This window comes from Balaenoptera borealis (assembly GCF_965194805.1).
Source record: "Balaenoptera borealis genome assembly, chromosome: 3".
In the NCBI taxonomy this organism is placed as follows: domain Eukaryota; kingdom Metazoa; phylum Chordata; class Mammalia; order Artiodactyla; family Balaenopteridae; genus Balaenoptera; species Balaenoptera borealis.
In genome coordinates this window covers 73,840,728-73,864,978 of record NC_138866.1, presented here as the reverse complement: position 1 = coordinate 73,864,978, position 24,251 = coordinate 73,840,728, and the positions used below count along the sequence as shown (strand labels likewise).

General features: G+C 43.4%; 1 protein-coding gene across 6 annotated transcripts; it reads right to left on the bottom strand.

The window, feature by feature from the left end:
* Positions 1-13,252: 13,252 nt before the first annotated feature.
* On the bottom strand, positions 13,253-21,084 carry HAUS4 (HAUS augmin like complex subunit 4). 6 transcript variants are annotated; one of them, XM_082386206.1, is made up of 11 exons: positions 20,943-21,083; positions 19,762-19,893; positions 19,179-19,263; positions 17,561-17,696; positions 17,339-17,470; positions 16,864-16,998; positions 15,622-15,718; positions 14,580-14,743; positions 14,306-14,436; positions 13,878-13,946; positions 13,253-13,726 (listed from the first exon to the last, which is right to left on the bottom strand). In XM_082386206.1, the coding sequence occupies exons 2-11, from the start codon at positions 19,775-19,777 to the stop codon at positions 13,543-13,545; spliced, it is 1,149 nt and encodes a 382-aa protein (XP_082242332.1). In that variant the 5' UTR covers positions 19,778-19,893; positions 20,943-21,083; the 3' UTR covers positions 13,253-13,542. The 6 variants fall into 6 exon arrangements, with proteins under 6 accessions (XP_082242332.1, XP_082242327.1, XP_082242330.1 ...); XM_082386201.1 differs by lacking the exon at positions 19,762-19,893 and having other exon boundaries at positions 17,561-17,703; positions 20,943-21,084; XM_082386204.1 differs by lacking the exon at positions 19,762-19,893 and having other exon boundaries at positions 14,580-14,725; positions 17,561-17,703; positions 20,943-21,084.
* Positions 21,085-24,251: the final 3,167 nt, after the last annotated feature.

Sequence of the window (24,251 nt, the reverse complement as noted above, 5' to 3'; positions counted from 1 at the left end):
CTGAAGTCAGGGAGGCCAGAAGTGCTGAGGGCCTGGCAGCAGGGTTGGAAACAGAACACAGTACAAAAGGCCCGAGGCAGGAGGCGTTGACAGAATTTAGGGACCGACTGACAGGGAGCGTGATAAAGGGAAGTCTGTGGGTGATAACCCAGGGTTCTGGCCTCTGTAGAAGCTGGTTTAGGGAGAATCAGGGTTTGGGTTTGAAAATGCTAAATTGGACGTCTAGGGGGCGCTGTGTAATAGAGAGTTGGATGAACAGTGATCTGAACCAGACAAGATTTGGAAATCGCCGGAAGAGAGGTACTGACTGAAGCCATGAGACTGAATGAGATCACCGTAGCCCGTGGGGGATCAGAGTTCTGAGAAATACGGAACGGGTGGATGGGATAAGCTATAAGGAGCCTGGGTGCAATGTAAGTGCCCCAAAAGGATGAAGATTAGAAAGCTAAAGAAGAAAATGCCTATGAAGCCTAAGAGAGTTGGAGGTGATTTTGTCCCATCTTCTTCTTCTTATTATTAGACTTTCTTTTTTTTTTAAATAAATGTATTTATTTCTTTATTTATTGGCTGCGTTGGGTCTTCGTTGCTGCACGCAGGCTTTCTCTAGTTGCGGCAAGCGGGGGCTACTCTTCGTTGCGGTGCGTGGGCTTCTCATTGCAGTGGCTTCTCGTTGCGGAGCACGGGCTCTAGGTGCACGGGCTTCAGTAGTTGTGGCTCGCGGGCTCCAGCAGTTGTGGCTTGCGGGCTCTAGAGCACAGGCTCAGCAGTTGTGGCGCACAGATTTAGTTGCACCACGGCATGTGGTATCTTCCTGGACCAGGGCAGGCGGGTTCTTAACCACTGCACCACCAGGGAAGCCCCTAGACTTTATTTCTTAAAACAGTTTTAGATTTACAGAAAACTTCAGCAGGTAGTACAACACAACCAGTTCTCTCATGCCTCCCTACAGCTTTCTCTATTATTAACATCTTAACATTAGTATGGTACATTTATTACTATTCATGGACCAGAATTGATACATTATTATTAGTAACTAAAGTACATAGTTTATTCAGATTTTCTTAGTTTTTGCCTAATGTCTTCTTTCTGTTCCACCATCCCATCGAGGATACCATATTACATATAGTTGTCATGTCTGCTTAGGCTCCTCTTGGCTGTGACAGTTTGTCACATGTTCCTTGTTTTTGATGACCTTGATAATTTTGAGGAGTACTGGTCAGGTATACTGAAGGACACCTCTCTATTGGAATTTTTCTGATGGTTTTCTCATAATTAGACTGGGATTATGGGTTTGGGGGAGGAAGATCACAGAGGTAAAGTGCCATTTTCATCACATCATATCAAGAGTACATACCATCAATATAATTTATGACTGTTGATGTTGACCTTTATCACCTGGTAGAACTAGTGTTTATCAGGTTTCTCCACTGTAAAATTACACTCCTTCCCCCCCCCCCCCTTCTATCCTGTACTCTTTGGAAGGAAGTCACTTGTGCATTCCACGCTTAAGGAGTAGGGAGTTATACTTCCCCTCCTTTAGGCTGGAGTGTCTACAATATTTATTTGAATTCTTCCCTGCAGTTCTTATGAGTAGGGAGTTGACAGGAAGTGGGTGAGTGCTCTGCCGACATTTTAAGAAGAAAAAGAGTTGTTGGGGAGGCCTGCTTGTTCTCTCCCCCAGCTGTGCCCAACCAAACTCTACATTCACAGAAGACTTATTAGATGTTGTTTTGTCTTCAGAAGCTAATTATCTGGGCTGTGGACCATCTGTGCTCCTGGAATCTTCCTCCTGATGTCAAGCTGGAGGCTGCTCTGTTAACTAACCCCTCCATGGGTGAAAGGGAGAGAGGAAATCTGTGAAACAGTAATGTCAATTTTGCCATCAGTTAAAATAATTTTCAAAGGATTTGCATAAAAAGAGCCTAGAATTTCTGACTGACCTTAAAGTAAACTTAGATGGGCTGAATTTCATTAGTCTGGGATGTCTTTGTTTTTTCATTCAAAATGGCCTCCGCTATGTGGCAAGCATAATGCTGAACAGTTCCCGGGAATTCCACACCAAATTGCTCCCTGCCTGTCTTACAGCACTTTGCTTTGCCTTAAAGAACAGCGTGGTCTGTAGGTCTGTCTATATGAGCTACAGAGGAGCAGAAGGAACAGACTGAAAAAGAAATAGAGAACCTTTTAAAGGACTTGGCCCTAGGCATAAAGTCAGAGTTGGTGAGGTCCATCTTATGCTCTCCTTCCCTCTGCTCTGCTCTCCTTGCTGAACTTTTGTGCTCAGAAGCATGTCAGTCACTATTATACTATAGGATGTAGGCCTTTGCTGGGATGAAGACAGGGAGGTGGTAGGTGAGAAATAATGTTACTTTCTCCAACAGGAGCCAGTGACAAACAGTCTAGAGCACTGGAAACTTTTTTGGAAGGGAAGAAGTACCCACTCCCAGATAACCCTCCCATTGCCCTCTAGCATTCCTCACCTTCAGGCCCAGTTCTTCTACCTGCTTCTGTTTTTATGTCCTTGTTTAAACACTGCCAGTGCATTGTAAACCCTCCTTTCACCTTTTCTTGGGCACCCCTCCTTCTTCAGCCCTCGCCTCCCTCCCCAGGCCCACCTTCACTCACCTCTGTGCCTGCCCAGCCAGCTGCACTCTTCAACACCAAAATAATGGCCCATTTGACCCTCCTACTGCTCCAAATTGCTTCTTCACAATCAAGGCTGTCCTCCAGCTACAAAAGTGGCAGAGTTACTGAAGCAAAATAATCTGTGCCAATTTGCATTCTCTTCCTTGTCATCTCTATTATACAGTATTTATCTGTCAAAATGAATAGAAAGTAGAAACTGTTCTGGAACATAAAAAAAGATGGAAAACTACCCAATTTGTTTATGAAGCCAGAATATACCTAATATCAAAATCTGTCAGAAATAGGACCCGCCCCCTCCACACAAAAAAATAAAGCAAACCTATAGACCTGTCTCACTTAGGAATATAAATGTAAAAATCCTAAAATATTTAAGACTAACAATAAAAGTCAATAGTATATTAACATAATAATATACCAGAACCAATTAGGGTTTATCTCAGGAATTAACACAAGGTTAGGTATTAGGAAATTTATTTATATAATAGGTCAAAAATAAAGCAAGCAAGAAAAACATTTGATAATTTTTAGTAGACATCAAAGAGAACATGGTAAGTCAATTCCATTTTCTAAAACATTCTTAATAGTCTTAATATTCTTTATATATAAACACATATATGTGTATATGAAGTCAACAATTCATGTAAAGATAAAATAATACAAGAATGTCTTGTCTCATCACCGTTATTTAATATTATTCTGAAAAATCCAATACAATAAGACTGGAAATTTTTTAAAAGCAGTTATAACTTTTGGAAAGAGGCACATTTATCATTGTTTGCAGATGATATGATCGTATACATAGAAAATCCATGAGAATCAATTCTAAAATGATGAGAATTAATAACAGCATTCAGCGACATCACTTAATACAAGACAAATACAAAACATATCTGTAGCCTTCTTATAAACTAAGAATAACCAGTTAGAAGACATAATTAATAAAAATATCCCGGAACTTCCCTGGCGGTCCAATGGTTAAGACCCCGTGCCTCCAATGCAGGGGGCATAGGTTTGATCCCTGGTCTGGGAACTAGGAAATATCCCAATAACATAGTAGTTAAGATCATGGGCGGTGGAACCAGATGGCAAGAGGTTAAAGCCCTATTTATCCATTTACTAACCATGTGAACCTAACCCCTCTGGCCTCAGTTTCCTCATCCACAAAATAGGAATGTAAATAATAGTTCTTATCTCATAAAGCTGTTATGAGCATTAAATTAGTTAATATAGTAAAGCATTTGGGTGGGGGGGGTGGGATGAACTGGGAGACTGGAAAAAAAATGTAAAATAAAAAATATATATATATAGTAAAGCATTTAGAACCTATCTGCACATAGGAGGCCTTCAATATACATTAGCTATTGTGATTAGTTTTTTACCCATTCACAGACGTAACAATAATATCACCATAAAATACTTAGCTGTAACCTTACTGGAAAATGCAAGGAACTTATATATAGAAAATCATAAAATTTTGCTGAGAGATATAAAGATTGAAAAAAAAGGGAGAAACGAGTCATGTTCTTAGGAAAATGAATCTTATAAAGATGCCAATTCTTACCAAATTAATTTCTCACTTTTCCAACATTCAGTCACAATTCTTTTTTTTTTTTTTAATTAATTAAATTTTTGTTTTTTGGCTGCGTTGGGTCTTTGTTGCTGCGCGCGGGCTTTCTCTAGTTGCAGTGAGCGGGGGCTACTCTCCATGGTGGTGTGCAGGTTTCTCATTGCGGTGGCTTCTCTTGTTGCAGAGCACGGCCTGTAGGTGCGCGGGCTTCAGCAGTTGTGGCACGTGGGCTCAGTAGTTGTGGTGCACGGGCTTAGTTGCTCCACGGCATGTGGGATCTTCCCGGACTAGGGCTCGAACCCGTGTTCCCTGCATTGGCAGGTGGATTCTTAACCACTGCGCCACCAGGGAATCCCTCAGTCACAATTTGAATGGAATCCTTTGTTACTTGATAAAATGATTCTACCATTCATTTGTAATAAAAAGCAGACAAGAAAAGCAAAGAAGGGACTTTCCTGATGGCGCAGTGGCTAAGACTCCGCACTCCCAATGCAGGGGGTCCAGGTTCGATCACTGGTCAGGGAACTAGATCCCACATGCATGCCGCACGCAACTAAGAGTTCATGTGCCGCAACTAAATATCATGCATGCCGCAAAAGATCGCGCATGCCACAACGAAGATCCTGCATGCGGCAACAAAGATCCCGCGTGCTGCAACTAAGACCTGGAAGGAAAGAAACAAGGAAAGAAAGGAAGTAAGATAGATTTTTTTAAAAAGGAAAAGCAAAGAAAAATTTTTAAAAAGAGGAGAAAGGAGACGGAATTTGCTCTACATTTTTAGCCCGTTACCTCAAACCCTTTATGAAACAAGCAATGTATAAATAAATAAAAGGCTACAATGTGCAGTTGGTACAAGAATAGACAGAGAAAAAAAAGACAGGGGCTTCCCTGGTGGCACAGTGGTTGAGAATACGCCTGCCAATGCAGGGGACACGGGTTCGAGCCCTGGTCCGGGAAAATCCCACATGCCCCGGAGCAACTAAGCCCGTGCGCCACAACTGCTGAAGTCCGCGTGCCTAAATCCCGCACTCCTCAACAAGAGAAGCCACTGCCATGAGAACCCTGCGCACCTCAACAGGGAGTAGCCCCCGCTTGACGCAACCTAGAGAAAGCCCGCATGCAGCAGGGAAGACCCAACGCTAAATAAATAAATAAATAAAAATAAAATAAAATAAAATAAATTTAAAAAAGAAAGACAAAACCAATAGCCCAGAAACAGACCAGTTGTATGTGTATACATGCATGATTAAATATATGAATGCAATTTTTTTTTAAGATTTTTTTAATGTGGACCATTTTTAAAGTCCTTATCGAATTTGTTACAATATTTCTGTTTTACATTTTGGTTTTTTGGCCACGAAGCATGTGGGATCTTAGCTCCCGGACCAGGGATTGGACCCACACCCCCAGAATTAGAAGGTGAAGTCTTAACCACTGGACCGTCAGGGAAGTCCCCTGAATGCATTTATGATAATAATAAGAGCTAACATTTATTGAGCCCTTATTTTGTGTCAGGTTCTATGAAAAGCACTTTACATTCACAAGAACTCTGAATCTTCACATGAACCCGGTGAGGAAGGAAATGTTATCCATCTATGGGTGAAGGAACTAAGTCTTCGAGAGGTTAAGTGACTTGCCCCCCTAAGAAGGGGTTTAGATGGGGTACAAACCTAGGTCAACTGACTCCAGAGCCTTTGATCTTAACCTTAAGACACATCATCTATAACTTTACTTCTAGAAAGCTATCCTAGACAATGTTCATAAACTAGGGCAAAAAGATTCATTAAGAGAAATGTCTAGTGTAGCATTTTTTTATGATTACAAAAAATGTATAACAAGTTGGATATCCTATAGGGGTATAGTCAAATAAATCATCCATGCAAGGAAATCTTAAGCAGTCATCATTAAAATCAATGTTGTCAGAGAAAATTTAATAAACATGGAGAAACGTTCATGATATGCCATTAAATGACACAGATTACAAATCGTACATGCAGAATGACTTCAATATGTGCGGGGGAAAATGTATTTTCCAAGTGTTCTATAATAAGCATGTTTATACTATGCGGGAAACATCTTTTCAATGTATCTAAAACCTGTGATCTCTCCTTGATCTTTCTGCTTGTTTCCATTCTTCTTTCTTTTGAAGACCTAGCCAAGGCCCCCCTCCTCTCTAGGCCCCTGTAGCTGTCCGAACTTCAGCAGTCACTCTCACTCATAGCAATAACGTTAGTCCTCCTAGGCAGACTAATATTTTTGGGTTTGTTGTTTGTTTTAGTTTTTTTCTAGTTTTATTGAGAAATAATTGACATACATCACTGTATAAGTTTAAGGTGTACAGCATGATGGTTTGTTTTACATATATTGTGAAATGTTTACAACAGTTTCGGCTAACATCTATCTTCTTATATAGTTACAATAAAAAGGAAAAGAAAGAAAAAAATGTTTCTCCTTGGGATGAGAACTCTTAGGATTTGCTCTCTTAACAACTTTCCTATACATCATACAGCAGTGTTAACTATAGTCGCCATGTACACCCCTAGGACTTATTTATCTTATAACTGGAAGTTCATACCTCTTGATCACCTTCCTCCAATTCCCCCTTCCCCCACTTTCCAGCTATGGTAACCACAAGTCTGATCTCTTTTCCTATGAGTTTGTTTTTTAGATTTCACATATAAGTGAGATCATACAGTGTTTGTCTTTCTCTGGACAGAGTAATATTTATTAAGCTCTACCACAGGCCAGGTACTTTAAATATATTATCTCACCTCAGGATATAATCTTGTCCTAATGCTCAGGACATAATCTTGTGAGGTAGGACTTATTAATATATCTATTTTGTATATGAGAAAACTGAGGTTCAGTGTCTTGAACAAAGTTGTGCTTCAACTAAATAGTAGAGCCAGAATAAGAATCCAGTTCTTCTGATTCCCAACCCATTGCTTTTTCTTCTACAATAGCGTTTCCCCAAATGTGGTCCAAGGACCTTGGGGGCTCCCTGAGTCCTTTTTAGGAGGTGCATGAGGCTCTCCTACGTGTCTGTGTGAGGCCAGATTTTCTTTATTCAGCCAAAGCCACATATCATAACAGAAAGCAGATATGAGAATCCAGCTGCCTTCGATTAAACCAGATACCAAGGAGATTTGCAAAAATATAAAACAATATCACTCTTCTCATAAGTTTGTTTTTTTTGTTTGTTTGTTTTTTAAGTTTATTTTTGGCTTCATTGGGTCTTCATTGCTGCACATGGGCTTTCTCTAGTTGCGGCGAGCGGGGGCTACTCTTCGTTGTGGTGCACGGGCTTCTCATTGTGGCGGCTTCTCTTGTTGCGGAGCATGGGCTCTAGGCGTGTGGGCTTCAGTAGTTGTGGCATGCGGGCTCAGTAGTTGTGGCTTGTGGGCTCTAGAGCGCAGGCTCAGTAGTTGTGGCGCACAGGCTTAGTTGCTCTGCAGCATGTGGGATCTTCCCGGACCAGGGCTCACACCCATGTCCCCTGCATTGGCAGGTGGATTCTTAACCGCTGCACCACCAGGGAAGCCCCATAAGTTTTTTTTGTTTTGGAAAACACAGTTTTTTAATTAAAATGTATTATTTATGTTAACATGCAATGGGCTTATTATGTTTAATGAATTAATAAATATTTTAAAATTTTCTCAGTTTTTAAAACCTTTTTGATTGGGAAAATATTTAGTTTATTAAATATTGTGAATGTCTAGAATATCAGACACATCATCTCATTATGTAAATATCAAATCACATTTCAAAGTCAAATTAAATTACTTGGATTTTTTTTCTTTGCTTTTCTCTAACAATGACAACTAAGACCATTCTATATTGTATTAGTTTCTTCAGTCTTTAAAATAATTTTTAAAATGATGTTCAAGTAAACTTCCAGCAATTATCTTCAACTTTTTCTGAATAGAAAGTTTCCATTCTTAAGACATAGGCTTGTAATTCATATACTTGATATCACTCAGTGGCGTTTTATCTGTAGCAGGAAGAGGACAATCAAATATCAAGGAATATTAGAAAATCATTTAAGCCTTATTCATTTGCTGCCTCCTTCCCTGTGACATGTACATAAAACTCTTTTGGAAAGACAAATATCATATAATATTGCTTATATGTGGAATCTAAAAAAAAAAGAAAGATACAAATGAACTTATTTACAAAACAGAAATAGACCCACAGATATAGTAAACAAACTTATGGTTACCAAAGGGGAAAGGGAGACGGGATAAATTAGGAGTTTGGGATTAACATATACACACAACTATAAATAAAATAGATAACCAACAAGGACCTACTGTATAGCACAGGGAACTATACTTAATATTTTGTAATAACCTATAGGGGAAAATAATCTGAAAAAGAATATATATATGTGTATATATATGTGTGTGTGTGTATGTGTATATATATGTATGTATGTATAACTGAATCACTGTGCTGTACACCTGAAACTAACACGACATTGTAAATCAACTATACTTCAATAAAAAAATTATTTTTTAAAAAAAGCTCTTTTGGTTCTACGTTTGCCACTAGGGATTAAGTTCTGCGTTTATAAAATTGAGATCTAATCAAGATCATATTTAAATATCAAAGCAGTTGTGACTAACTAGAGCTCGGATACTACCTGACTCCATCTCGGCAAAGGATTATATTCAAGAAACATCCATGCTCAATAAAACCAAGTAGGGGCTTCCCTGGTGGCGCAGTGGTTGAGAATCTGCCTGCCAATGCAGGGGACACGGGTTCGAGCCCTGGTCTGGGAAGATCCCACATGCCGCGGAGCAACTGGGCCCGTGAGCCACAATTACTGAGCCTGCGCGTCTGGAGCCTGTGCTCTGCAACAAGAGAGGCCGCGATAGTGAGAGGCCTGCGCACCGCGATGAAGAGTGGCCCCGCTTGCCACAACTAGAGAAAGCCCTCACACAGAAACGAAGACCCAACACAGACATAAATAAATTAATTAATTAATTAAAAATAAATAAATAAAACCAAGTAATTTTTTTTTCTGATATCCTTCAGGAAAAGACCGATGATAGTCTCTCAGTTTTACTTTTTAATATGCGAAATATCTACAGATAAAACTTACATAAACAAAATCTCTTTGGCGTCCTTAAAAATAGTGGCAAGTAAAGGAGTCCTGAGACCAGAAAGACTGAGAACACCTGTTTTACAACCAGCTGCCCTCCAGGAGCCTCTGATGTTGTAGATAGAGTTAAACACACTGCCCAGTGGGGTAATGAAATTCAAGGCCTGCATGACAGGCACCTTAAAGAAGTTGTAACAAAGGGCTGTGGCTGGGATTCCCTAGTGGCCCAGTGGTTGGGAGTCTGCCTGCCGGTGCGGGGGGAACATGGGTTCGAGCCCTGGTCTGGGAGGATCCCGCATGCCGCGGAGCGGCTGGGCCCGTGAGCCACGATTGCTGAGCCTGCGCTCCGCGCGGCAAGAGAGGCCGCGATGGTGAGGGGCCCGCGCACCGCGATGAAGAGTGGTCCCCACTTGCCGCCAACTGGAGAAGGCCCTCGCACAGAAACAAGGACCCAACACAGCCAAAAAAATAATAATAATAAATAAATAAATAAATAAATAAAACAAAAAAACCCAAAATTCTTTATTTAAAAAAAAAAAAAGTGCTGTGGGTATTAAATGACAGTGAGACCTTTTCTAGCTGGAATGATCATGGGGAAGCAGAACTTGAGGTGGGCCTCCAAGATGATAGGATTTATGAGCAGAAGAGTTCTTGCCAGGTGGATAGAACCATAACAAGCACAGGAAAGCATGAAAGGCTGAGTAAGCCCACTGGGGGCGCGGCTTAGGGTGAGTAGAAGGTGTGCGTGGTGGGAAAAGGTTGGAAAGTCGAGCTGCACTGTGAGGGCTTGAATTCCCAGCTAATCCATGTGGACTGTGTTTGGTATGCAGTGGGGACACCTGACATGTTTTGAACAGAGAAATGACGTGAAGTGAAAATTACAAACTACCTGGGAAAAACAAATCAGAATCATCATAAAAATTGGCCTGGCAGTGGTGTATAAGATGAGAGGAGGGGCAGTTAGGGCAATTTGCAGGGACCCAAAATGAGGACCTGAGTAAGGTGGGGCAGTGGCAGGGGAAGGATGCCCATTGGCCATGCTGACTGGTCTCACAAGGTGGCAGGACATTGGGGAGGTCTTCTGGTTCAGGGCCTGGCTCCAGCTTGGTGGGTCCAGAGCCTCTGGAGAGCCCTGATCTTGTTCTTTGGATAACCCTTTTCTAAACTCTGGGCTAATCATTTACGTTTGGTTACACATTCTTTCTTCAGCCAGGCTTAGTACATTTAGGTCTTTCTACATTTCAGTTGTATATTTCTGAGACCAGGCCTTACTTAGCCACTTTGGCTGGACCTCAGCCACTTGAATATAACTATATTTTAGGGAAAATTCTTTCTACAGATTGCTAACCTCGTTCATGATGAGTTAACGCCTATATTTTCACTATCTCAAGGTATAAGGAGACCTGCCAGTTCCCTTAACAAAACCTAGGCCAGGGACTTCCCTGGTGGCGCAGTGGATAAGACTCTGTGCTCCCAATGCAGGGGGCCCAGGTCCTGAGCAGGGAACTAGATCCCACATGCATGCCACAACTAAGAGTTTGTATGCCACAACTAAGGATCTCACTTTCCGCAACTAAGACCTGGTGCAACCAAATAAATAAATAAACTTTAAAAAAAACAAAAAAAACAAACCTAGTCCAGATCCTTTAGGATGGGTATTGTGGAGAGACTCTTTATGGGGTGAGGGGCCCTCCCGGGGGCGCCGGGTTCCCCTTTTTGTGGTGGCTGAGAGAGAATGAAGGCAAGGTCACTCCCTTGAGACCTGGATAGTCACCCCTCCTTGAAAGCCTGGAGGGGACAGATTTTGCTTGTCTGAGAGTGCCCTAGTTTCCTTCCAGAGAGCGATCCTATTCCAAGTTCTGGAGGTGATATACTTTGCCTCTCATTATGGAGGAAGAATCAACAAGACTTGGTTCTTTTTTTTTTTTCGGCCGGGCTGCGGGGCTTGCAGGGATCTTAGTTCCCTGACCAGGGATCAGGAACCCTGGCCTGGCAGTGAAAGTGCCAATTCCTAACCATTGGACTGCCAGGGAATTCCCAGCAAGACTTGGTTCTTGATCAGATGTGGTAAAAGGTAAGTGAAGAGAGAGAGGAGTGTGAAAGAATGAATGAGCGACAGTAAAGGCAAATCTTTTCTGAAAAATGTGAGGAGGAGAGGGCAGCTGAGGTCCAAGATGCTAACCCTCAGCTCTCGCTCAACCCCTCTGCTTGCCCTCCAAGGCCCCTTCTCATCTCCACAATAGACAAATTTACTACTGCGAACCTTCCATCTCCAGGCAGTGTGAAGAAGGAAAGGACCAAGACACACCACCGTAGTGCTCTCTTCAGGTGCACTGAACACTCTTTGTAAAGAAAAGGGAACCCTCCTACACTGTTGGTGGGAATGTAAATTGGTGCAGCCACTGGAGGACAGTATGGAGGTTCCTTAAAAAACTAAAAATAGAGTTACCATATGATCCAGCAATCCCATTCCTGGGCATATACCCGGAAAAGACGAAAACTTTAATTAGAAAAGATACATGCACCCCAATGTTCATTGCAACCCTATTTATAATAGCCAAGAAGTGGAAGCAACCTAAATGTCTTTTATCCATTGACAGATGAACGGATAAAGAAGGTGTGGTATATATATATATATATATATATATATATATATACAATGGAATACTACTCAGCCATAAAAAAGAATGAAATAACGCCATTTGCAGCAACATGGATGGACCTAGAGATTATCGTACTAAGTGAAGTAAGTCGGAAAGAGAAAGACAAATATCACATGATATCACTTATACGTGGAATCTAAAAAAATTATACAAATGAACTTATTCATAAAACAGAGACAGACTTACAGACATAGAAAACAATCTTATGGTTACCAAAGGGAAAAGGGGAGGGAGGAGGGACAAATCAGGGGTGTGGGATTAACAGATACACACCACTATATATGTAAAATAGATAAACAACAGGGCCTACTGTATAGTGCAGGGAACCATCATTATTTGATCTTAGCAAAAGAGCACCTTGAGACAGTCTCCCTGGAAAGTGGTTTGAGAAGCTGGGTAGGCCCTTCTAAATGAGGGTGTCGGTCTTGTGCTTGTTTGCAGTCCCTGACTTTGACACCAGCCAGGGCCCTGCCTTTTTCTAAGCTAAATAGACCGTGGAACTTGGTTCCTCAGGGTGATCTCCTCCCACCCTCTGCTCTCAGAGAAAGAAGTAACCCTCAAACCACACCAGAGGGAAGCAGGAACACAAATGCCTTGTGTCCTTTCCTGTAACCGAGCTGGATGCCTGCTACTTTATCATACCCGCCCCACTGAGAGCCACAGTGACAGAATAGTTCCCTATCCATCTGAGCATCTAGCACTCCTTTGGAGACTATAGTTCTTCAAGAGCAAGACCAGTTTTAATCCACTTCTGCTAAGAATGAAGCCTCTAAGACTCCACATGGGACTTCCCTGGTGGCGCAGTGGTTAAGAATCCACCTGCCAATGCAGGGGGCACCGGTTCAAGCCCTGGTCTGGGAAGATCCCGCATGCTGCAGAGCAACTAAGCCCGTGAGCCACAACTACTAAGCCTGCGATCTAGAGCCTGCGAGCCACAACTACTGAAGCCCGCGTGCCTAGAGCCCGTGCTCCACGACAAGAGAAGCCACCGCAATGAGAAGCCCGCTCACCGCAACTAGAGAAAGACCGAGCACAGCAAGGAAGACCCAACACAGCCAAAAATAAATAAATAAAAAAAAAAAAAAAAAAAAAAGACTCCACGTGGGTGGGCTGGCCCTTCAACCTCCCCCCTTTGAGTAAGCATTACGGATCCATCTCTATTTGGATCCACTCAGTTTCCCTCCTTATCCATATAGCCTTTTTTTTTTTTTTTTCCATATAGCCTTTGATATTCTTTTTTTATCTTTGCCCAAAGGAAAATGACTAAAATCCTCAGATACAACATTATCACTTTATTCAGGAGATAATCAAGTACGATACAGGGCTGGCACTGACAAATAGCTGTACAGAAAATTATACAAATCTGTTACATTTGCTAGAAGAGACTCTCATTGTAAACAAGGAAGAAAAACCAGGAGGGTGCCTAAAGGACTGCAGTGTTTTGAGCAAGTGTCCCCACGCTCCCTTGAGTGAAGGTGGGCTCAGGTGGTGGTGGCCCTTTCAGCAGGAAGAGGAGGAGGCAGCCCCTATGCAGAAGCTGAGCCTCCTGGCCCCGCCCACACTCAGCGGCAGGCCTTGCTGAACTCCTGGAGGGCCCAGCGCTTGTTCTCAGTTGCCTGCTTGAGTTGGGTGTACTCTTTCACCAGCCTGTCAAACTCCTCCCCGAGGACCTCATAGGTGTTCAGGACCTGTCGGGACTTCTCCATGTCCTGCTCTTGTAGGTGAATGGCCCCCTCCAAACGGTCCCTAAAAGCCCAGGCACAGAAGATACAATATAAGGATCTGGTTCCTCAGAAAGTACACGAGAATGAGAAGGCACTAAAATGAATGAGTCTGGAGGGTGGAGGGTATGGGGACAAGCTCTGAATAGCTGCGTCAGGCTCTTGGGGGTTCTCACCTAATGAGACGATGAACTTCCACTTTCTCATCAGTGTAAGTGTCAGACAAAATCTTTAGCTCTTCCATCCTGACCGAGGGAAGAAAGAAATGTCAAGCTGAGGATCCGACAGCAGCAGACTTAGGAATGGGACACAGGACCTGCCAATGGTCAAGGTCCTGTGTTGAGCAGTAACAGGATAAACAAGGTCATTACAAATTCCTGAGCAATTTAGCTCACAATAAACCACCTATTTCAGAGGGCTTTAAAATAAAAGACCCAAGAATGTTGACAGCTTTAGAGTAATCCAAAGGCTAATACTGCTATGTGACATTTACTGAACACCCACAGGGTGCCAGGCATGATGGAGACGAAAGAGATGAGGGCGAGGGTTGGAGGGGGTGGTGTATGAGATGGAGTCCCTCAGATCCGCGGCGGTCACAGCTCACCGCAGCTTAAGGATCATGGCGCTGCACTTGATCTCCAGGTACTGGGCATTGATACGGTCCAGCTCAGACTGAGTCTTCAGCCGGTGCTCCTGAAGAAGCCTCTGCAGCAAGGCCAGGCAGCGGAGAAGCACCTGAGCACCCGGGAGGCAGGAGCAAGAGGGCGGCCACGAAAGAGAGTAGAAAAGAAAGCAGATCAGAAATCCCTGGCTTCCCCAGAGGGGCCCCTGGGGTCAGGGTAAAAATGAAAGGAGGCCATCCCACCGCCCTGCCAAACCTGGGAGTAGGTGGCACTCTTCTTCTCCAGGAGCACCATCTGCTCCTTCTGCTGGCTCCTGGCATCCTGGCACTGCTGCTTCTCACCCACCAGGACCTCTGCAAGGTTCCATACCTTTGCCGCCTTCAGGGTTTCACTGTCTGAATCTGGGCAGAGACAGAGCGCTGGATAGGAAAACCCTAATTGCTCCTGCCCTTTGAAGGCCATGTTTCAGTGCCCCTATCCGATATCTAACCCTACAAATTCTGTCTTCCTCCAGCTTTTCTTCTGATGGCCTGGTAAAAACAGCCCAGTTCTCATCAAGTTCTCTCCATTCTTACTTTGAATTCCAGATTTGGCCCTTAATTCTTTTTTATTAATCTTTTTTAAAAAATAATTTATTTATTTTTGGCTGTGTTGGGTCTTTTTTTTTTTTTAATTTATTTATTTTATTTATTTATTATTTTTGGCCACATTGGGTCTTCGTTGCTGTGCGTGGGCTTTCTCTAGTTGCGGGGAGCGGGGGCTACTCTTCATTGCGGTGGCCTCTCCTGTTGCGGAGCATGGGCTCTAGGCACGTGGGCTTCAGTAGTCGTGGCACACGGGTTCTAGAGCACAGGCTCGGTAGTTGTGGGGCGCGGGCTTAGTTGCTCCACGGCATGTGGGACCTTCCCGGACCAGGGCTCAAACCCGTGTCCCCTGCATTGGCAGGTGGATTCTTAACCACCGCGCCACCAGGGAAGCCCTGGCCCTTAACTCTTAAATCATAGAAATAAGGAAAAGGTCAACTCCCATTAACCTGAACTTTACTCCCTATTTCATTCTGATTCTCTTAAGAACAAACTATCCTTCCCTGCAGCAAGAGGATGCTGCCACCTTGCTGAATAAAAGAAGTCCGTACAAAATTTCTTGCTTTTATTCTACCAGCAAGGAAACAAACAAGTAAACATTTCCAACGCTTCTCAGCTTCTGTCCCAAATCTAAAATTCAAACACATTATTCTCAAAAGAGAAGACCAGGAGCCCTGAAGGCCAGCCATGAACAGAACACAGCCAGCACGCACCTAAACTGGGATTGTGGTAGCAGAGCAGAGTGAAACATTTCTTCTTGAGCTGCTCCTCCACTTCAAGCAGGAGCCGGGCTCTCATCCACACAAAATCCTACAGCCACAGAAGTGAAAAGAGAGATGCAGACAGACTGTTGGAACTAGAAAGATCCAGTCAATGAATATGTGATGATTAACAATCTCAGTGATAACCAAAGAAAGTGCATCAAGAGACATCAGGGAGATTAATTTTTGACCTATCAAATTAGCAAAGAATACAGTGACTGTCAAGATCCCATGCTGATGAAAATGTGGGGACCTAGGTGCACTGGGAGCTCCTCTCTGGACAGCAGTTTGGCAATATGTACCAGTGTGTTCTATGTGTGTAGCCTGTGACCTGGTGATCCCACTTCAAGCACTAACACTCGGAAAGTAATCATACAAAGACACATATGAACTAGCATGTTCCTATCAGTGTGGTTTCTACCAGCAAAAATGTGGAAATAACCTTAAATTAATATCCATCAATAAGGTTAAGCAAATTATGCTACATCCATACAATGGAATCCTATCTGGAATTTAAACTGATGATATAATAAGGACTCTGAGCACTAACTATGTGCCTGGACACTGCTGAGAGTGTTTTAGGAAGGTGGGAGGGATAAATTAGGAGGTTGGGATTAACAATATACACACTACTATATACAAAATAGATAACCAACAAGGACCTACTGTATAGCACAGGGAACTCTACTCAATATTTTATAATAACCTATAAGGGAAAAGAATCTGAAAAAGAATAGATATAAATATACATATAACGGAATCACTTTGCTGTACACCTGAAACACAATACTGTAAATCAACTACACTTCAATAAAAAAAAAAAAAAAGAGTGCTTTAGGAGGTATCATCTTATTTACAGTTATTTGAAAAGTAATATATTTACCTGAAAATAATCATATACTTGAAAAAAGTCCAAAATATATTGTGAAAACAGATTATACTCTCTATACAGGTATGGAAGGTATAATACTATTTATGTCAAGCTGTATATAATAATACTGCATTTATTTCTAGGTTTAGTATTTCAGCTTTTACTTTCTTCCTTGTAATGTCTTTCTTATTTACTAGAGTTTGACCACCACGAACATGTTTCATTTTTATAGAAACAATAAAGCTTAACCAAAAAATGTTTAAATATATGGGAGAAATTAAGCCATTTCTCTTCTTTGGTCCCAATATCTGCTCCCCGCCAACCTCTGAGGGTGGCATGAGCTCCAGAAGGTCCACCTTCTCCAGCCCAAGCAGTGGGGGCACCTCCCTCTCCTGGCTGGGACCTAAGAGCTGTGTCAGCTCAGTCACGAGCAGCCGCTGTTCCAGGGTCTCATGAAACTGAGAGAGAGAATAAAAAACAAAAAGAAGTTACTATAAAACTTCTCCCCCTCCACCTCCTCCATCCTCACAAACCAGTTTTTCACACATCTTCAAAGTCCTCAAACGTGTCATCCCCTTCGGATAACTTCCCAGCTGCCAGTACTTTCTCCTGTCAATCTTTCTTTTCAAAACCCTGACAACACACCCACCTCTCCCCCATAACTACAGTCCCTTTCTTTCTTGATAACCATTACTCAAAGCTCCTATTTCCCCCAGATCATAGAATCAGTTGAAGCCATAGCTGGCCTGGTCATTCCTACAGCGGGTACCAACGCCTACTTCATCTCTCCTGCCTCACCTTTTTGTCCTCAGAAGTTAAATTTCTGTCTTGACTCTTCACATAGTAGTCCACAAGCAGCTCTTGAATGACTCTCTGTAAAATTTCAGACCTTAACCACGTTGTCTTATGCAATCGAACTTCCTTCCACGCCTAAAAAAACAAAAAAATCCCAGGTAGGAACCCCTCTTTCTCAGAAGATATTTCCTTCCTCCCTATTAGCCCTTCTCCCAGGGCCCTTACCTGAGCCTGCTCCTTTGCCAGTGTGAGGCTTAAGCCACTCTCGTCCATGTGTTGTGAGAGACTCAGCAGCAGTTTGCTGAAGTGTGGGTTCTGTAATAGGTCCTCTTCACTCAGGTTACAAGGAGGGAGCTGTTTGCTGCACACTTAAAGGGATGTCCCCCATAGGGACCAAAAAGCAAAGACAGTATGGACTCAATTTATATAACTGAGCATAACTCTTAGCTTAATACTCAATTCCAAAAAACCCCTAGGTTTTTGGTAGGGAAGTTTTCTAAATCGAATGAAAATTTTAAGAAAATCAAAAAATAGGGAATTCCCTGGCGGTCCAGTGGTAAGGACCCTGTGCTTTCACTGCCGAGGGTCCAGGGTTCAATCCCTGGTCAAGGAACTAAGATCCCACAAGCCCTGTGGCGTGGCCAAAAAAAGAAAGAAAGAAAGAAAAAAATCCACAAATAAACTAGAGGCAATACTCAAAGTAACAAGTATTTATATTATATACAAGGACATTAATCAAGAATTAGGGAATGAGTCTTAAAAAAACTAAGATCTTAGAAAATGGAAATGCAGTTGGAAAATATTAGACAAAGAGAATCAAGAATAAGGGACTCGTTGGTATACCACAGTACCTAAAATGCCTCATTCACACAGAATACCTAGAGCTCTTGAGGAAGGAAAAAAAAAAAACACATGTAAAGTTCCCTCTTTGTATGTGATCTCTAGTCGCATAAGCAAGACTGAGAGAAGGTATATTCTTAACAGTAAATAAAAAATTTAACTAACCAAATTCTCCTTATTGTAAATAGACTGAGTAACCCATGTGGATGCAGAACAGCATATGCATGAGAAAAAGTGCAAGAAGTCAGGATCCACTGCTTATTCCATATGCTCAAAGGGCTTTTTTTCCATCTCTTTTCCCACGTGCTTTCTGCTGAGGTCTTCTGTTTTACTCCCACTTACCAAACACTTACATTTTCATTCTTTGGACCATCATACCAGAGTCCTTTTAGAGAACAAGAAATCTCTCTTTTTTTTCCCCCAAGGCATTGAAAGATCACTATGGAAATGGTCAAAATACAGAAGATTCAAGTTTTTGAAGGATTCAAGAAAGGATTTGAGATATGCAAAGAATTCAAGATATGGAAGGATCTGAGATTTTGGAGGACAAGATATGAGAAAATTCAAGACACAGGTAGGAAGGTAGCTTTCAAAAGTTCACTGGCCACCCTCATCTTCAGGATATGCTTGCTAACTCAGCATGGGAGCATCTTGAAATTTTAGTCTACTGCACTAGCAGGTACCGAACAGGAGTCAGTATAATCTGTCTGCCAATAAGAGAGTGTTTAAGAATCTTCAAGTATTCTAGTTTCCCTAGAAAGTTAGGCTTCTGTGCGAGAAACCATACTGGTGAACATTATAAATCCTTTTTTTATTTTTTTGGCAACGTCGCATGGCATCTCCGTTCCCCAACCAGGGGATGAACCCAGGCCATGGCAGTGAAAGCGCCGAATCCTAACCACTGGACCACCAGGAAATTCCCCCTTTTTATTACAGAAGACAAGACCCTAGATAAGACCTCTGTGGATAAGTCCTCAAACCTCTTGCAAATGGCTACCCTTACCTTGTTGGAGTATTTCCATCCCTTCTCCAGATGAGCAGAAATCCCCGGATGCCATCTGCTTTTCTTGTGATTCTTATCTGTCCAACTGAGTAAAAGAAACAAAAAGATAAACTGGTTTGGCTGCTCCAGAGAGAGACAACTACCTTGGGTTCAAATTTCTGTCATCTACAAGCAGGGGAGGAGAAACACCTCTTACAGGGCGGGGACTATGTCACACATCCTGGGTCCTGTCTGAAAAGGAGCCTCCTTGGGAAAGAAAACTTTCCAATTCACTAGTCTAAACGGGAGGATGGCCCCCTCCCCCCACCATTATGTCTAAGGTTAAAACTGAGCTGCTGCTTTCTAGTTATGAGTGAACTGGGAAAAGGGGGAAAAATATCCAGGTCTGCTTTTTTCTCCAGTCAAATAACTCAGCTATCAAATTCCACAATAGTTTCGCGTGCTTCTTTAACTTGTCCTTTCATCTGAGATCTGTTGGTAGTTTTTGATCATTAACTCTAGAAACATCCTTCAGGAGTGACGAATCATTCCACACTTGAACAAAAACAACTGGTTTTCACATAACAGCGTTAGTAAAGAGCACCTGGAGGAAAGAGCATGACAAGAAGACTGACAGGGAGGTCAGGGCCAGAAGAGGAACTCAAAGGTGTATTAATGCGTCTGAGGCCGGGAGGACGACGTGAGCCGTCGGTGTTTTGCCAGAACACGGAGTACACTGAAAAGAATGACATCAACACAAAAGGGCAGTAAAGATGGGCACAGTTTGGACTCTGTGGGGACAAAATTTTTCCCTTGACATGACTTCCCATTTTTTTCTTTCTTTGCTCCACCCCCTCCTCTCTGCAAAGTATCAAACTCCAAAGGGAAGCTGAGCCTCCCAAAGCAGAACAGACATAGGTTACAATGATTTAACACTTCATGTTCACAGAACATTTGGTTTACTCCCTGGTTTTATGAGTAACATCAAAGTAACTACTCATTTGTGTTGTAACATGGTCTAGAGGGGGACGTAGCTGAGGTATCAGAATGCTAAGACTTAATTTGCGGCTCAGCCGTTGCTTCTGTGCGAATTTAAAGGAATTGCTTTTTTGTGCCAAACTTTTTCCCACCTGCAAAACTGAGATAACGATTCCTGCCTTGGATGAGACATTAAGAATTAATAACACAATCGACTTGTCAACAAAAGCCACTACTTAGTTAAGCTCAGTGTTTTAGCATTCTGTTTATCACGGATCTAAGCCTGCAAACAAATTTTGCAGGGAAACTTCGCCCACGGAAATGAGGACCAATCCAAATTTCAAAAAAGTCAGCTGTTCTTCCCTCCCTAGGGGAAGTGCCCACTTGGGGTTTTTTAGGGTGCTTTCCTTTACCCTTTTAAAGTGCTACAGGGCGTGAACGGTGGCGGCAATCAGGCTCGATTCTCCACCCTTTGCACTCAGACGTGTTAAAACGGTGATACAAGGACCGAAGCATTTAAATGTTCTGACTCAGGCGTCTTTTAAATTCTTAGAGCTGTCTTTACACGCTGCACTGAACGTTAAATTGATTTTACAGGTATTTTCACAAGATGTGACCCTTACAGGGCCCGAGATGAATCAAAATGCGGAGCGGGCTCTCCAAGCGCCTACTTTCCTTCCGTCCGGGCAGTCAAGGATTCCCAAGGCCGAGGGCGGTCTCGGCGACCGGATACCGGGGACTGGCCAGCTTGACCCTCCCAGCGCTCCTCCTCCCCGCAGCGCCGCCCGCCGACCCTCCGGAGCAAACCTGCACAGCGTGGGCAGCTGAAGCTCCCGAGGCGGTGCCGAGGGGGCTGGGGCGGGCAGGCCGGCGGCGGCAACACCCGACCCCCGGCCGCGCCCGGGCTCCGGAAGCTCTCCCTCGGGCCGGGCGCAGGGGCTGCGGGAAGCTAGGCCCCGGAGGACCGCGCGGGGAGGTCGGGGGAGGGGAAAAGGCCGAAAGCGCACTGGAGGCAGTGGTAGGGGGCGGGGCCCCGCTCGAGGCGGGAACGCAGGCTCCGCCCCCCGCCTCGCTCGCGCCCTTAGACCCCAACGGCTGGAAGACTGGGTGTTCGGAATCCGGGCTGGGAAAGGGAGACGTCGTAGGCAGGCTTCTTTGCCCTTTCTCCTGGGTACCTTCCCCCATGTTGAGGGCAAACGTTGAGAAGATGGTAGTAATTGCCAGCTTCTCCTGAGGGCCCACGATGAGTCAGACTACGCCAAGCGTTTTACTTGCCTTGCCCCGCCCCGTTTAGTTCTTACAGTGTCCTGCGAGGAAGTCACTATCATACCCATTTTACAGAGGGGAAGACTAAAGCGCAAAGAGGTTATGTGGCTTGCTCAAGGTCGCGGCTTGCAGAGTGTAAACCTGACGCAAGGGCCCTCTGAACCTTCCCAGACCTGCCGCCCACCCCGACCCTGTCTGCAAGTCTCCTTGGTCAGGCGCTCCCAGCCCTGCCCCTTGGGTGGGCTTCCCATCCAATTTCCTCCCCCAGGCTCCTCCTCTGCCCTCTCCTTTACCTCTCATCCGTCACTAAAACCCCTGTCTTCTGTTTTTAGACTATGTGGACATTTCTTGTTTGCTTAACCAGAAGTCTGGCGCTGGGGGTCCTAAGACTTCTTAGCAGCTCCCTGGTATCAAGGTTGTTTGCAATTCTCTTCGCAGTCCCCTCGTGGTCAAAAGGTGGCTTCAGAAGTTCAAGGAGTACATCCTCTCAACAGCATCCCAAGCAAGAAGGAAGGGGAAGAGCCTTCTTCCTGTAACAGTCAGGGAAGAAAATCTTTCCCAGAACCACCCAGCAGACTTTCCCATATGTCTTATTGCCAGGTTGGGTCACCTGCCCACCCCTAGACCAGTGAGCTGGATGTCTTACATTTGCCCCCCAGATCCACCTTCTGTTCTTCAACCTATGTAGAAGGTAAGGACTACCTCAGGACTTCAGGGTTCCCATATTCCCTGACTGGTATCAGCCAATGGGGGATCCCAGCAGGAGGTGGGAGGGAGGGAAGACAGTGGTGGGAGGAGGAGGACAATTCCCCTGACTTCCTCTCTGGCCTTGACCTCAGGCTGGCTATGGACTTTGACCAAAGGTCATTGCTCCTCTCAGGGGGGTCTCCCCACCTCTCTCTGTCTTAACCCTCACCCACCCTTTTTTCAAAGTCGACTGGAATTAGGTGAATTATTTTTAAAATATTTGATGTTAAGTAAATTGCACCAAGGTTATGAAATCTCTTGCATCAGAGAAGCAGATAGTCTGGGGTAGAGGGAAAAGAATCTCAGGGCTAGATGTGCTGGGTGGCAGAGTTTAACCTTTTCTTTTGGTACCAACTAGAGAATTCTGTTAGCAATACATAGGGAAATAGGGTGATCCAGTGCAGAAATTTTTTACCCCTGGTCATCTTGTCAACTTCCACCTTTCATGCTTAATGTTAAAGTGCTGTCATTTTCTAAGGCTTTTAAAGATCATTTATGCTTCCTCAGTTCTGTAGTGCAGCGTCATTAAATACCAGGCATAATGTCCCTAACAAACAGCACTTGGAACAAAATAGCAAGCGTGCTTTGGTGACTCAGAGCTGATCAGAAATCTACTGAAATTTCATGTCTCATAGTTGCCAAATTTTCTAAAATGGTACTACAAAGCTTTGGCTAAGCAGCTCTAAAGTACTGGGGAAATGAGGAGGTGAAGGGTACAGAGGCCTGTCTTAAGGTAGGAGGGCAGAGGGGAGAGCCTTGGGAAGCCTTGAATTGGATCAAACCTTCACATGCAATTATCTGTTCCATCTCTGTCTCTAACAAACTGTGTGACCTTGGGTTTCCGGTTCCTTATCTGTCAAAAGGAAGAACTAACATATTTCTAGCTCCTCCAATCTCACAGTGTTGATGTAATGATCAAATGAGATAATGGCTGAGATAATGCTTTGGAAAGACTATCAAAGTGAGGTGTTTTACAACTGACACTTATTAAGCACTTATTAAGTGCCTTGGGAGAGACACAAAGATAAATAGGACTCAGTCCCTGCCCTGAAGAAGTTCATAATCTAAGTTCAGAAGATAAAACATACATATGAAAAGCAAACAGTACATGGCAGCAAAAAGGTGTCAAAAGAGCAGTTTAGATTATAAATACCAGAGAAACTTGAAGAAGGTACAGAACTCTTTCTGCAGGAATGGATAGGGAAGACTGAAATAAATCTTCTCTTAGCTGGGCCTGAAAGGAGAGGAAATTTGGATCATTTCGAATGGAGGAAACTTCCCAGCAAGTGGAGGCAGAGACAAGGAGTCCAAGCTGCATTCTGGGTCCAAGAGGAGACCAGACCAGGTGAAGTGAAAGACTTCACAGGCCACTTCTACTTAAGACGAGAAAGTTGAGCCTATAGACCATCCTGGCAGCTAAGACTGCAGCAGAATACCGAAAAAGGATCTTACAATTGACACCATCTGGTGTCCTTGAGCAAGAAAGAATTGCAAGAGAGGCCCTAGAATTCATTCTCTTTCTCTCTCCCCATCCCTCCCTCCCTCTCTATCTCTTTGCTCTGGATTTTTTAAAAAACAGCTTTATTGAGGTATTTTGGCATCCAATATTTAAAGTGTACTGCTCATTAAGTTTTGACATAACTATACTTCTGTGAAACCATCACCGCAATCAACATTGTGAACATAGGCATCATTCCCTAAGTGATTACTTGTGCCCCTTTGTAGTTCCTCTCTCGGGCCCCTTGCAACCACTGATCTGCTTTCTGTCACTGTGGATTAGTTTGCACTTTCTAGAATTTTATATAAATGGAATCAAATAAAGATGTACTCTTTTTTGTCTGGCTTATTTTACTCAGCATAGTGAATTTTGAGTTTTATCCATGTTGTTGCTACTCTCAATAATTCATTTTTTTTCAGTTCATGTTTTTATTATTGAGAAGTGCTACAGAATCCTCTTTAAAACCTTAATTTTGGGGGGTTTGTATTTAAGGAGGTGCTTCCTCCATGACCCCAAGGTACCTATCTCAGTGCTTGGCATACAGACGCACTTATTTGTTGAAAGGATGAATTTTTGACCACCCCACAGTGCTAATACCTTATATA

Bases quoted from the DNA above. Each gene is read 5' to 3' on its own strand.
- HAUS4 (XM_082386206.1), bottom strand. The intron at 17,697-19,178 runs GTAAGGGTAGCC...TTAAGTGTGCAG, and splicing joins GATGGAAATACTCCAACAAG to CAAACAGCTCCCTCCTTGTA. The intron at 14,744-15,621 runs GTGCGTGCTGGC...TTTCCTATCCAG, and splicing joins CTACCACAATCCCAGTTTAG to CGCTCTGTCTCTGCCCAGAT.